Source organism: Pseudomassariella vexata (genome assembly GCF_002105095.1).
Source record: "Pseudomassariella vexata strain CBS 129021 chromosome Unknown BCR38scaffold_5, whole genome shotgun sequence".
In the NCBI taxonomy this organism is placed as follows: domain Eukaryota; kingdom Fungi; phylum Ascomycota; class Sordariomycetes; order Amphisphaeriales; family Pseudomassariaceae; genus Pseudomassariella; species Pseudomassariella vexata.
The window spans coordinates 324,735-339,732 of NW_024467960.1; the positions used below are offsets into that span (position 1 = coordinate 324,735).

General features: G+C 50.6%; 4 protein-coding genes across 4 annotated transcripts; 3 read left to right on the forward strand and 1 right to left on the reverse strand.

Moving 5' to 3' along the window:
* Positions 1-5,363: 5,363 nt before the first annotated feature.
* On the forward strand, positions 5,364-6,587 carry BCR38DRAFT_314878 (serine-threonine protein kinase 19-domain-containing protein; the record flags this gene model as incomplete). The annotated part of the gene is made up of 1 exon (XM_040854691.1): positions 5,364-6,587. A coding segment is annotated over one exon (1,224 nt), but the record flags the coding sequence as incomplete, so codon positions are not given.
* Positions 6,588-8,969: 2,382 nt separating this feature from the next.
* On the forward strand, positions 8,970-9,792 carry BCR38DRAFT_167513 (uncharacterized protein). The gene has a single exon (XM_040853823.1). The coding sequence runs from the start codon at positions 9,001-9,003 to the stop codon at positions 9,562-9,564; it is 564 nt and encodes a 187-aa protein (XP_040716813.1). The 5' UTR covers positions 8,970-9,000; the 3' UTR covers positions 9,565-9,792.
* Positions 9,793-10,482: 690 nt separating this feature from the next.
* Positions 10,483-13,444, forward strand: BCR38DRAFT_407854 (kinesin motor domain-containing protein; the record flags this gene model as incomplete). The annotated part of the gene is made up of 2 exons (XM_040858211.1): positions 10,483-11,248; positions 11,307-13,444. The coding sequence occupies 2 exons, from the start codon at positions 10,483-10,485 to the stop codon at positions 13,442-13,444; spliced, it is 2,904 nt and encodes a 967-aa protein (XP_040716814.1).
* Positions 13,445-14,283: 839 nt separating this feature from the next.
* Positions 14,284-14,906, reverse strand: BCR38DRAFT_428550 (uncharacterized protein; the record flags this gene model as incomplete). Its single annotated transcript, XM_040859902.1, has 1 exon — positions 14,284-14,906. A coding segment is annotated over exon 1 (272 nt), but the record flags the coding sequence as incomplete, so codon positions are not given.
* Positions 14,907-14,998: the final 92 nt, after the last annotated feature.

A 14,998-nucleotide genomic window follows, 5' to 3' on the forward strand; every position in this document is an offset into this window, starting at 1 on the left:
AGGGCTGAAGTAATAAAGTTATCGCAAATAGGTGGTTAGATCAGGTTTTTCTCCCCGAGACGAAGCTTAGGGGTACCGAATGGCGACTCCTTATCCTCGACGGCCACCAGACACATATTCATGCCGAATTTATGTGGAAAGCCTACTCGAATAGAGTCGCCGTGCTGTATTTACCCTCACACTGCAGTGACGATCTCCAGCCGTGCGATGTCGGGCCGTTCTCACCTTTGAAGATCTACTACCGCCAAGAGCTCAGGGCTTACGCTTCCTACAAGGCTACAGCCCCAATTTACAAGCAACGTATGCTAGAAGCATATCTACGTGCCTCGGAGAGAGCCTTTACTACGGAAAATATTAAATCTGGCTGGCGGAAGACTGGTATATGTCCCCTAGGCTCCGAAGGACTAGTCGACGTATCTTGTGATCCTCCGGAGCCTCATACACCAGATCCTCCGCCTCATATATCACCACCTTTAGTTGCTTTTACTCCTCAGAAAGCGCAGCAACTATCTAGCCAACTACAGTCGATAGAGAAAGCCGAGGGCGGGGTATCTCGTAAGATTCGTACCCTAGTAGGCAAGGCGAGCAAGGCCCTTACACTCCAGGCCGCCGAGAATGCCAAATTACGTATCGAAAACGAGCAACTATATAAAGAACTCAATAAATACGCTCCAGATATACGCCAGCCCGTCGAGCCAGACCCAAATAAAGTATTCGTTAACTTATCAGCGATCCGAACAGCTCCGGACAAGCGAAATAAGCGAATACGGCCTATTTTACCGGATAAGCAGTTAGAAATTGATACTTTTCTCGAAGGAAGGGTCCCTCCTAAAAAGAGGGCTCGAAAGAATATATCTAAGTCTTCGGACACTTAAATTAAGTATGTTCTGTATATAAATAATATAGTATTTAGGTTGATTCAGTTAGACCCTGCAAAATGGGGGTGCATGCAAAAAGGTGGTCAATGCGGTTAGTTACTACGACTAGCAGTACTACGGTATCAGGCCAAAGTTTTCACCCCCTTGACAAGTCCCAGTGGACCACTGCCAAGGTAACGCTATACTGATTCTTACCGATTCTTACCTAGCCTATTCATACTAACGAAAAGGTACTTCCACCTCCCATTCCAACTTGCTGTTAACGCGTCCTAATTATCGCGTATGTAGCAACTACAATAGGGACTAAACACCTTACAGAAGCAGATCGCTAACGAATTCGAACCCTCCATTTCGACGGTGGTAAATCGAAAGCCGAAATTCACACTACTACAACGTTTTCTTTTAATCTGATTAAGACAGCTGTTAAGGTCGCTTCAAGCCAGGTAGCTAAGAGTTGGCTCGTGCCTAGGTGGAGCACGGTACAAACACACAATTGAAAACTTACCCATGATACCATAGTACATCGTGTAGCTAGTGGGTCCGACCTTACCTTTTTCTAGATAGACAGTAATAGCGCTTCTAGCCAAAAACACAGCACAACGCGGGCGTGGAGCAGACGCAGCACTCGATACGAGATCCACAGAGTCATCAACAGAGGAGTGAATCCCTCAACTAGCTCATCAAGGCGGCATTAATAATACGAATCTGGTATGTTTCCTCAAGAGGGTTTACCCTGTAGCTATAGATAAGACGAGTACTATGTAGCACTCCGGCTGAACCTGTCAGATAGGGCACCTGGTTCCTAGGTTCAGAAATAATATGGCACTAGAGAAGACTATTGTCACTTGAAGTTCAGAAGGCGAAAGGAACCCCTCTTCTCAAAAGTAACACCAAAGTTACCGACATGTTCTAAAGCATCTATAAAAGGCAGAGCAACGGGAGTTCGCGAGAACAGAAGTGTCAGAGCCACAAGTGTCATCCGAGGCGGGCCGGCTTCCACCAGGAAGGAAGTCGTTTGTGGCGGCTAGAGAGCCGCTTGTGGCGAATGAGAGCTGTTGAAGCCGTTTGCAGCGGATAGGGAATCGCTTGGTTGCAGATAAAGAGCCGCTATCCAAGATGTTGGCCGAAGTCGAAGGAACACAGACATGCGGAAGCAAACATCCAGAATCCAACAGAGAACCTCGGCTGGCTATAAGTAAGGAGTCGAGACGGAGGAAGATAGAGATGGGAGAGATCAATGAACTACTGTGGATACCCCTACCTGCCATCACCAAGTGACCACCAGTGAACACCAGGTGACCACCAGGGGGACACGCCTATTTCTCCCCTTCACTCTGTACTATCGCCTTCGGTCCAGGCCGTACCCTGACAAGAAGACAGACAGACAAGAACACACCTCATTTATATACAATCTTACGCACTGCTGACTACTCGATTGGACACACGTGATATTCGACAGAACCTCGTGAAGGCTTTGCTAGCCCAAAAAGGCCCGAGGCCAGCCAGCTACCATAGTAGCTGTCACGACCTGGGTTGCATCGCATTGGTATAGACCTCGATTAGGTGCTATCGACGAAGATTCTACTCTAAGGAGCGAAGGAAAGAAGATGACAACTTAGGTTTGAGGGATCGCGACTAAGTCATCCACGCTTGGCGGGGCTCCTACAAGGGTTATGATTGGCTTCCCATCTGACACTGCCACGGCAGGTGTTCCAGCTGTAAGTCACCTGGTTGTAGTGAGTCTGCGAGGGTTGACCGTCACAGTAGCTAGCTAGCCTAGCTTTCCCATATCACACACTTTACCCTCCATATACACTCGCATGAGAATAGAACTTGATAAAAAGAGTAACCAGAGCGCCACGCGTTACGCGTTACACAGCATTGAGCTTAGTGCCTCTTTAAAAGCCTGATATCAGCTCTGCGAAAATTTTGGCCCAATTCGCGTTGATTCTATTACCTCTGGGGGAGGATATACTTACATGGTGATCGCAGAGGATTGCGCAGATTTTTATGTTAGCATAAAGTCGTCCCCACACTTATGGAGTTGCCGAGATTCTGTCTTCACCATGCTACCCCAGAATTTCGGTCTCGGCTTCCGAGTGCCGCTAGATGATGCGCATGCGGCGTTGCTGCGGCTTTGCTGTCTGGCATAAAACCGATTTTGAGCAGCGGCGATTCCGTCCGACTTCATCATGCCAATGAAAACCTTTAGTCCCATACAAAATCAAATCATTACGGGCATAGAAAAATGACCATGTACGGGCATATTTGAATAGACGCGAGTATATCGAGGTCCGTATTCTCTTCCTGTGCCAATCAAAAAGACTAGTGATTGCCCCACTTAGCTATGACGCTCCGTCTGGCCGGTGGGTGAAATATTTATTACACCTTCCGCTCTAGGCCAGCTTCAATAACACCTTCCGGTAGATAAAGTGCAACATGTGGCAAGTATAATACCTGTACTCATGTCTCGTTGAATCGAACTCGCCTGCATACGCCTCGTTGGCGTTGTGCTCATGACTTGAGAAACCATGGAAGAAAAACGCATACTACCGAGAAGGACTGTCTGCTTCCTCCTATTTGGAAATAGTACACTGCATTTTTATGCATTCGTTGAGAAAGGACAAGGGACGAAATTAGACAGTACGGAATTGCAACTGGCGTATGGCATACTGAGTCAAATTGTCTGTCCATGTGCCTGGGCCTCTTCCAATGGTGTCAATATTGCCAATATACAATCGAATTCGATAAATCTATCAATCTCATACAGGGGCTTTTGCTAAAATGTCTCATTTCCTAAATGACAGACCGCTATCTGGAACAAATTGTCGTCCCTAGCTTCTTCGGTGTCGGAATAACTTGACATAATGGAGACTTTCAGCTCGTTTACTTGCCTGAGTGCGCAGAAGCTGAGAATAGAGGCAAGTCCCTTTGCGAGGATGGGAATGAACAAGGCATTAGCATGAGATGGAACAGGGAACCTCTATGCGGCGTTAGCTGGGTTGAGCATTCACTCCTGGGGAGTATATCACAGAGGTTTGTAGGCTAAGACTCCTAAAATATAGAATCGTGGATTATTGGAACAACATACCCATTCACTGGGCTAGAGCCGGTTACCAAGCATCCCTTGTGGTATGCGAAATCCAATACTTCATGATTCTGACATATCAGTGGTCGTTCACAACGCCCTCGCATGATGGTCAACAGACTCTAATATAGTTAGTCGTATTTGGTATTCTCACTCATCTTCTGATGATGGAAAGCGTTCTGATAATTGTTATGGGGGACTGGCAATTGGCGAAGCTGCTTCGAAGCTTGCCAAGCTTACATATTTACCCAATCTAACAGCAGTTGCTATTTCAATTCACGGCGGATATAGCTGGTCGAGGCCACGATTCGGCTCCAAGGGATGCCGGAGCCGTTTGACACTTAGTGACAATCTTGTACTTTGCTGGCGAGCATACCGACTTGGAAAACAAATAATAAATAAAATAATATTTTTTTATTAAATACGCCGTAGGTGTTAACCCTCGGTACCTCTACAAGTACTCCCTTAAGGGGCTATAGATGATATAGCGGGCCCTTAAGCCGCGTCGGGCGGTTATACAGGTAAACTTGTAGCCAAACGACTACTAAACCTCCTATCCCTCCCTAAGTCTGTGCTAAAACCCCTGCCTGAACTACCGATAAGTGTGGTAATGTGGCACTTAAATTCGTCCTCAGGGGTGGGATGCTGCTGATGTGCAGAAGATGCTCGACTATTTTTTGTCGCGACAAGTCGTAGTATCTGCTAATTGGGGTTCTCGTCGAGCGTATACATCTCAACCATACGCTCAAGTGGATAGACCGTAACGTGGTCTAGACGCTCGCAAGAATCGCGGCGAGAGGGCGTGCTGCGCGCCTTCTATCGTGAGGGGACGGGTTCGCCGACGAGCGTTATCGGAAAGGCGAGGTCCGATAAGGGGTCGGATTAACGATTCGAATTCTGGACCGGCTGTCGAGTTATATTCCGCCGACGTAGTGCTTGACGGTCGACTGGCTAGGATGCTCGTAATCCTAAACTGCACCAATCTCCCTATTATCGCTAGGTAGGCGAAGTCAACAAGGTGGGCAGCGCGCCGTAAGGGTTGACTAAACCCTATAATAAATAATACAATGGACAAAGCATCGAGCTTCGTTTACAAATTAGCCACCCATCGTTGCTATCCAAAGCCCATACTTTAGACGTTCTGCGTTGATTAGCCCCAAGCACGGCGTCCATTCGTACGGGGCTGTCTGGAATGCCGGTTGCCCGATGCGGACGGGCCCCCATAATTCCGCCCTGTAAGCTGCACTTGCCCGGCGCAATGCGACCTTGAATCACACCCAAGCAGCCTTGCGCCTTCCCTTTGACAAGACTGCCTGTACACCTTTGCCGTCACTTCTAGCCTTCAGGATTTTGTAGTTGGGGTTGTGGTCATACTCTCATGTCTTTTGTAACTGAAAATGAGCTTGAGATCAATTCTGGGCCGCTCTGGCCGGGTCAAGAAGAAGAGTTCCGGCGCAAAGCGACCCTCTGCCTCGTCGACTTCATCGTCCTCATCATGGACCTCGTCCTTACCACGAAGCAAGCCCATAGGCACACCGAAGGGCAAGGTAGCAGCCGCGCGTGTGGATGATGAAGATGAATATGAAGACTTATTTGAAGACAAATTGGACGACTACGGGCTGGTTCGAGCGCTTGCGACCGATTTGCAACTGCGCGACACAGCGCAAGCCATTCTTTACATACGATCGCACATGTTCTCGCCGATTCCAGATCAGGCTGCCGGTATGACTTCTACGCGCATATCGGAGGTGTTGAACTACCGGAAGCAGTTACCGCCGATCGTGACGATGTCGCATATACAAGCCCTGCTGTCGTCCCCGAGCGCGGTGGAGCGAGAGATCGCAGAGATGGCGCAATCGGGAATTGTCCGGAAAATAGTCGTCGCAAGGCGTGGTGAGATTGGGGAGACACTATTACTGACTACAGACCTCGATAAGATGATCGACGAGTGTCCACAACTGTCAGAAGCAACAAAAGAGCATTTCAAGACCTTCTTGAAGGAAAATCCGGCCACACAGATGGTGCCAAAGACAGCGCTGTCTTGGTCTGAACTCGATCAACTCTTTAAAACAGGGTTCTTGACAGCTCACCACTCAGGGTCCGTTACCCACTCGTCTGTATCCAACACCGTGAATCTTTATTCGCGCCCAGAAGACAAAACGACGCTTGTATCTCTAGAGACAGTCTCGAAACAGCCAACGGGCTCGCTAGGCACTGTCGGCGGAGTGGGAGCCGTGCACAACGCCGGCGGCAGTGGGCAGCGCACGCAGTGGTCACTGCCGGACGGCGTGACTGAACTTCGGCTAGCAATACCGGGCAACAGCGCATTTCTTAAGCTACTATCGTCCGCACTAGAGCATTTCGTCTCTCTGCTAAGCAAGTCGCGATTTCGGGAAGCGACCGAAGGCGTACTTCGGGACCGATGGAATGGGGTTGTTCCGAAAGATGACGCGAGGGACGCAGCCAAGCGATCGCGTGGCGAGTTCACGGGAAAACTTGCTGGCCAGACGAGAAAGTGGAAACAGTTTCGTGGGCTTGCATTTCACTTCGTCTTGCAACAAGCCCTCGGGTCAGGCTTAGTTGAGGTTTTTGAAACTAGAAGCGTCGGTCGTGGAGTCCGAGCGACATGATGTGTTGCTCAGTTGACAGCGAGATCCAATACCGAGTTGCATATCCTAAACCACATGCTAGCGAGTGTTTCCGTCCAAACTCTTGATCGTGACAAATATCTGACCTCCCAAGAGCTATGTTCCTTGACAGTTTGTCGTTGGTGCTATCTGATAGGCTTGGGCGCGGAAGCTCCAAGTGTCTGTGAAGCGCAGAGTCCTCGGTGATATGTTCAAGTTGACTGCTTATTGGTAGGACTATTGACAGGCGTCGTCCCGTCAATTTAGCCCTGGCATGACCGAACTTCAGTCAATGGTCGTGATCCTGACTGACTCTTGGGATGAAGAAGAGCCGTGCAGAACATGCACGCTCAAACAGTTTTCGCCGGGGAAAGCAACTTCACAGCTTCAGATGTCGTCTGTGCAAAGACGATGATGTGTGATGAGAGTGCCAACCTCGAGATGTGCAACGTCATGACCGTCTGATAAGTAAGGAAAATCATGTTTGATCGCCACGGATGCGATCAGGGAAGCACCTGGTGCCTCGTGTCTGGCGGCCCTGTGTTTGCTCAACCCGAGTGCCAGGGAGAGGATTACTGTTCGCGAACATGCATTTTCGTGTGTTAAGCCAGGTAAGGGACGCATGAGATACCAAAAATAAACTTATCTGAGTCATTATCTTTACTGTTCTACCTCTGTCGTGGGGTCAGGGAATGGGTTCGTCATCGGGTCATCAAAAAAGTTGTAGGATCATTAACAATGTGAATTATACCTATTGCGTATGTCAAGCAAACTAGCAATAATCGACTCTGACCAGCGAAATAAGAGCTCAAGGAGTATGTTTGTTCATACAATCCCCACCTAGACCAAGTTTTCGGACCACCCTGAAGATAACCCCGTCTTCTCACCTAGTACTCAAGTCTTCCGAGCACAGGGACCGAAGTTTGCTACTAGTGGCTTAAAGTTGTGTTAGTCATCGAAACACGGAGCCAGGGCGGTCGAGTGTTCATCCGTATAGTTGTCTGTTCGGCCTGAAAACCGTGGTTGGATACGCGAGTCATAGTTAAGGGTATGAGGAACTCAGCTTCGAATGCTTACTAGAGATGATTTAAGCGATCCATGGTCCTGGTTCTTACCAATCGATTTGTACGCTGAAAGTTGCCTTGCTTTAAAAAATTGTGCAAGAATGCAACCTTGCAATATACCGATGTAGGTCAGGGCCGTTATTGGATTGCGAAGAACGCTACTCACACGTAGGCGCGTGCGCCTTAAACTTTAGAAAGTGTGGTAAGCCTGACAGGGCCCATCGGGACAACCGACTGCGCGTCGCGTCCGCAAAAATCACATGGGTCTCTCGAGCCCACAGCGAGGGGATTCCTGGTAGTCCTTGATAGACCAATCCTATGCGTCGGCCATGGGTAGTAGAGCAGCTCAACCCAACTGCTGCAGCATCTTGGTGTGTAGCACCGTGAGCACGACAGACTGCAGGGCAGAGCAGGGGTCTAATGTTGATGTCTAAACCGCTTGCGCGATAGCGTGATGTGATCAAGTGCAGGAACGCACGGCTATCGACTGGATGCGGCAGTGATGCGGTTGATATCTGTGCCGGGGAAATTGTAGCGAATGGGTCATGGCGACGACGAGACGTCAATGGCTTATTCGCTGGGAAACCTCATTGTACGCAACTGAGGTCCTCGTCAAAGCTCGTCTCAGGAAATCTGCAGGTCCAATGGGTTGTAGACTTGATAGCCACATGACTGGGCTCAAGTTTATATGTTGAGAGCCGCTGAAGCTGGGAAAGCAGTTCGACTGAATGATGATGAACTGGATTTTTGTAGAAGGATTTCCGAGGCCTAAGGTGTTATCCCCTGTAGAGCAGCTCGAAGCGGCGTGTTAGGGATGGGATATCTGCGTCTATGTCGAGGAGCTCGGTATTGGTGATATCTTGACATTCGGCCGGCTCGTCAAGACCCGTTACAATGTCACTTGGATGGTTGCAATTGCGACCGCAAGCTCGATTCCGTAATCTACGCTGCACACAGCAAGTGATAATTGCAAGGAAGGTTCGTTCATACAACCAGACAAACAAGCGGGCTGGTTCGATAAAGAAGAGAGAGTAACACAATTCAAGTTGTTCTCTTCAGATAAAGTACCGTTTGATCGTGAGTACCTTGATAATTATAATTAAAAGTACAACGAAGCCGACGCTTTGCAGGACAAGTACCTTTCCCCCACTGAAGATCTGGACTTGTCGTTGTCAGCTTAGTTGTGAACCCTGTCGCCACACCCCATGTTGGACCTTGCAGGGTGCAGCAAAAGGCTCCAGGGGTCGACCATTATTGTACAGGATAGCCTTGGATAGCTTGGCCGCCTCGAAATTGAGTGCACAGAAGGGGAATAGAGTCGCCGGCGGGGGCTTTGATAGGAAATGGGCAGTGACCATCAGGAGAAGCGTTGGACGCGAACTGATCAGAGAGCCAACGATGAGGAAACCGCAGAGCTGCACAGAGGAGCAGGAAGTCTTGACTTGGACTCCATCTCGGTTCAACTCTCCTCTTTCCATGCCAATGTCCATTATGTTGTGACGAACGTCTACTCTGTTTCCATGCCTGACATTGTCTCTCTTTTTTTCTTCTGTTTTTGTTCTACTTTTTTACTTTCGCTCTCCTGCTTCATTGCGCAGAGGCCGTTTCGTGCCAAACTCCTGGCCGAACGGGATTTTTTTTCTCTTCTATCGCTCTGCGAATTAGCGCATGAGATTGGACAACTGCTCGGAGCCCTGTCCATCACCGGCGAACCACCAATTCTACAGGTGCCCCCCGCAAGACACTTCCCTGTAATCTCACACCAGCCAACGCGGAGGACTGTGTACATCTTGCTCTGCGTCTGCTCATCACCCGAATTTCGCATTTCGACTCAAAACGCAAGGGAAGAAACATCCACCGCTGGCCCAACGAACTTGATACAGTTGATATCGCATTACTTTTCTTGAGCCACCCAATCGTCTTCCGTCGCTCTCTCGCAACAATTGATTTTTTGGGACCGTTCCTCATTTGATGCATGTCATATCTTGGGACGCTCAAACCACGTTGTCTATCGGTCTGTTCGCTAGGAGGAAAAACACAAAAAGCAACGACTTAACCGCCGACCCAAACCGACCCCAGATCCTCCGCCGATACAAGACATCACTTCTTGAGACCTCGAATGTCTTGCTATTGACTTATCAGCTGACCTCGCTGTCGCTTCACACGCCCAAGCTCGACGTTAGCCGTCGGGCACCAAAGCCGCAAGACTAATCTCTCTTCCGACTTGTGTTTGGATCTGCCGCTACGCAAATCTACAAGTCCAATAACCCAGAAACACGAACTGTGGGGGGTTCTATAGTAGGTTAGTGCTATAACTTGTCATCAAGTCTTTTGAGCATGTCCATACTCCGGCTGGCGTGGAAGGGGCGCAGCACTCTGTTTGTCGCGTTCACTTTGGTGGATCCTTGCATTGACAAATGTTCGCAGTCACCCGAATTATCAAGTTTTGCTGAAGTTGACCGGGACTGCGGTTCATGCACCCGGAGTTTCATGCGCCCATCCCCGACCGCGAACCTTCAGAGAGCCAGAACTCTGCCCTGAACTGTAAATCTCCAAACGCAACTTGGGACGAAACCCGCCGCATTGTTTCTAGCCACACGAGTTTAGCCCACCTACATTCGAATGACCTAGCGACCACCATCATCTGTGTCCCGTTGATACCTGACCTTGTGCGGTCCTTCTCCCGAACTGCTCGATTAGGCCAACGGGTATTGGGCTCACGAACATAACTTTATGGAGTCTTAATTGCGACACAGAGTCCAAATCTTCAAGATCACCATCTGACTTGACTGTCTGATCATAAGACAACCTCAACCTTCGGCACGATGGCTACCACCTTGCCTCGGCACGGGCGTCCTTCGAACGGACCCCCGAACTCCGCCCTCCCTGCTTTGCCAGTCTCCAAGACACGGAAGAGCGCCGGCGGGATTGCAGCTCCCTCGAAGCCCCCGAACACGCCGAGAAGCGGTCTACGAGCGCCATCGGCTACACATCTCCCGCCGCCAACCCCAGCACCCACCACAGCTTTGCCAACCCCCAAAGGCGCAGCCACTCCCAATGGAAGAACCATCCGCAAAACGGTTAGCATCAATTCGTTCCCTCAACCTCCCAAGGGGGACTCGAGAACCACCAGTCTGCCACCAAGTCCGTTGTCTAGCGGTTTATCAACTACCACCCCAGCACGAAAGTCGCGAACACCGAGTGCCACACCTAGGATGGGTCATCTGTCCAACATGACTCCGAGTTTGCTGAACGGCAGTGGCGAGGGTAAAACGCTTAGCGGGGCCAGCGTGAGGAATTCAGATGGGCTGATGAGCATTTCTTCCCCGCCGCAAAGCCGGAGCTCTTCGGCCCAAGACTCCTATTCTACGTCTGCTACGACCTATGATGACCCCGTAGACATGAATGCAAGCTCTATCAGCGATAAGCGCGTTTCGAAAGGAATAGATGGCAAGGGCAACGTTCTTGTCAGCGTAAGAGTGCGGCCTGACTCGGGAAGCAATAACAACCAAGTTGAGGGGGAATGGATGGTGGATGGGAGGAGGTCACTTGTATCATACCGTGGCAAGGAAGGGGGTGATTACTTCTACGGTAAGCTCAGAGCAAAACATTCCCAAAGTTACTTGAATGCCTACTAACCAAGCTGCAGATAATGTGTTTGCCACGCACGACGACAATAGCAGAGTGTATGATCACTGCGCCAAACGACTCGTCCGCCGAGTCATGGAAGGCTACCATGGAACTGTCTTCGCCTACGGCATGACAGGTACTGGTAAGACATTCTCAATGCAGGGTACAGCTTCATCCCCGGGTGTAATACCGCTGGCCATTACCGACATCTTCTCCTATATCCGCGAGACGCCATCCCGCGAGTTTTTATTGCGGGTCAGCTATTTGGAGATTTACAACGAGAAGATCCATGATCTCCTCAACATGTCCACTAGCGGGGTTGGAGGAACGGGTACGCAGGACGAAATCAAGTTGCGAGAAGACAGCAAGCGCGGTGTCTACGCAACGCCACTGAAGGAGGAGATTGTGCAGAGTCCCACCCAACTCCTGCGCGTCATTGCCCGTGGTGACCAGGCTCGTAGGACGGCAAGTACACAGTTCAACGCAAGGAGTTCTCGAAGTCATGCTGTGGTTCAGATCGTCGTGGAGAGTAGAGAACGCATACCGGGAAATACGGGAGGCGATAGCAAGCGGTCAGGTCTACCTCCTGGGGGAGTTCGCGTGTCCACGTTGAGTTTGATCGATCTTGCTGGTTCCGAAAAAGCGGCCGAGACCAAGGATCGTCGGATAGAAGGATCTCATATCAACAAGAGTTTACTGACACTAGGTACTGTGATATCGAAACTCTCCGACGCCAAGGACAAGGACGGGAAAGATAAAGATGGGAAGCATTTGCCTTACCGAGACAGCAAATTGACTAGGTTGCTGCAAGGAGCGCTGTCAGGAAACTCGCTTGTCAGCATCTTGTGCACAATTCAGATCGGCGCAGCTGGGAGTGCCGCCTCTGCAAACAGCCACACAACGGAGACGATCAACACCCTCAAGTTCGCGTCACGAGCGAAGAACAGCATCGTAAGCCACGCCAAGCGAGCTGAAGAAGCTCTTGGTGCTGGTGGCGAAGGTGGTGCTAGGGTCCTTCTAGAACGATACCGGATGGAAATTTTGGAACTACGAGGCCAGCTCGACCAGCAAGCCAAAAATGAAACGACCAATGCCGAAGACGAAGACAGGGCAAAAGACGAGGAGGAAGAGCGCTTGCGTGAGAAGGAAGCAGAGGCACGACACGAAGAACAGATGTTGGAAATGCAACTTGCACGTACAGCACTGAAGGAGCGTATTGACCATTTGAACAAGCTGATCCTCAGCTCGAAATCCATCGGCGTTAACACCAATGGAACATTCAGCTCATTGGGAATGCATGCTCGGTTCTCGCAGGCGTCGCTGCAGGCGTCTGTCCGGTCGTCCATGGCCATGTCGACTGGCAGCCGGCCACTCTTGGAAAGGACAGCCTCAATGGCGTCTTCATCATCCACTATTGGACGGAGATCGAGCGGGCAGAGGCATTCGAGTGGAGGCGAGGCCGAGGAGGATGACAGTCTTGGCGAGTTTGGCGAGTTTGGCGACGGCACCGCCTCTCTTGCAGCACAAAATCAGGCGTTGCAGGCCGACCTTGCTGACAAGAATCGATATATCGCCACCCTCGAAAAGAGACTATTGCAAGCTAGGCGCGCAAGCTCCAGTCGGACGTCTGTTGGTTTCTCCTCACCCAACAAGGGGATCATGGTTGGCGAGGACCACAGTGTCTCTGTGCTGATGAAGGAGAAAGATGCGGAGATCGCAGAGCTTAGGGCAAAATTAGACGACAAAGACCGCATGCTATCGGCACTCCGCAGCGCAGCTCGTTCACGGGACGCAGCTGAGGGCATGGATAGCTCCCGGCGTGAAACTCGTGAGATGCGGTCATCTTTATTGTACGACCATGCGGCGAGCCCCCCTCCCCAGGGCGCGTTACCTGACCCTCCAGTAACACGACGGAAGAGCATCTCGCCGATGCGAGGGCGGAAGAGCGTGGATGAGATGTCGATGATTTTAGATGAGATGATATCTCAACAAGTCGAGTCGGGCCACATGGTTAGAGGCCAGCGTGGCAGCGTCCGTGTAGTCAGTGACTCTCGCAAGGCACAGGCACAGGCGCCCGCGCAGCCGGCCGACCTGGAGGTGCTGAGGGAAAGCCCGCCGGTACTGCATGAGCCGAAACAGGTTGCTCTAGAGGCCTAGATGTTTTCCTCCTATGAGACTGTATTGTCAGCTTGGGGTTTGTGAGGGACTGGGTTTGGGGCATGGCGTTTCGGTTGGTTTTGCTTCTTAGAAGCCTGTTTGTCTTATACCCTTTTACGTTTTATTGTTTGCATCTAGGGGCTGTGGAACGCGAACGCGCGAACGCCTTGATGAAGGTAAGAGCTTGACGGGTCACTTCATTGCTTCCGACATGTCAGACGAATAGGTTGGCATGCCTCTCCCGAGACGTGTCCATGTTTTATTATGGGAGGATCAGAGTGGCACAGCGCTCTGTAATGAGGATGATGCGGGAGAGAGGGTCAACCGTGCATCATCACCAGTAGAGAGAAAGGCCAAGGGGGAGAAGGCTGTGTCTTGTATATTATTTGAAGCGAATCCTGCACTGAGCTGAAGCGCTCGAGGGAAATGGGAAGGCATGGGAAGGCATGGGAACGAATGTCAATATGATATTCATGCACACAAGCTCGAAGTTGCCAATCAACGCCCATTGTTGTTGTTGTGCCTCGCCCCCGTGTGGGTGAAATGCATTTTCGCAGCGGTGCGTCATGCAAAATCCTCGGTTGGCGACTGGCAATATCCGGAGCAGCACGTATTCTACGTTCATGGCTCAGATAGCAGCAGAATGCCGTTTGCAGGCCCGTTCGTAGCTGACGCCTATTTTGGGAATATTCAAGAACGCGTGGGGTCGCATTTAGACGCCTTTATATTCGATACCATAGTGCCTGCGCAATTGGGGGTGACGCTGAACGCAATGCTACGCTGCAGGGGTGGGCTGAATACCATGAATGACCACAATAGAGTAGGCAATTCTTACAAAAGGATCACTCACGGTTGCTGCGCCGCAGCTGCTTACATAGTCCCATTGTGCGATGAAGCGAGAAAAGTACTGACTCGCAAACGAACTCCCGCTCAATCACCGTCGTTAGGGAGGTAGCCGTAATTTTGTCACAGAACCGCCCTGGTGCTCCGTACACCGGTTCATTTGGCCACGCCATTCCCCCAGTGAGGCTTCTCGTGCAACCAACAATATCTGGATGCTCCGAGATTTTTATTGCACGGATCGCGGTTACGCTTGCGTCGTGCGATACGACCGTCATCCACGATATCGGCCCGCCAGAAGGACGTCACACTACAGACAAGCTAACTAAGAAGGGGGGACCTGTGTAGGTTTACAAACTCGCGGTTGTTGTGTGAGCTAGTGCGCAGAATCTGTTCGCGCATTCCATGAGATGCGGTATGAAGAGACAGCTTGCCACTTGGGTGACCACAGCCGTCTGGTCCAGTGGGAACTTACGTTGGCCGGTCTTGGATCGTCAGAAACTCTTTGAGGGACTGGTCGTGCCTGTGTTCTTCTTGTATTCTTGTTGGCCTCCATTACGACCAACCAACCAGGTCAGCTAACATTGCTGCATCACTGTCTCCTACGTACGGTATTACGGTGTACATATCTTCCAATAGAAAGCGTTGGTTGACGTCTCCCTCCCCAAGCCTCCGATGAGATCTTCCATCAAGCATAGGATGACCGTACGTCGT

What these genes read in the sequence shown, in the direction of transcription:
- BCR38DRAFT_167513 (XM_040853823.1), top strand. Translation starts at nt 9,001, where the DNA reads ATGGGCAGTGACCATCAGGAGAAGCGTTGGACGCGAACTGATCAGAGA.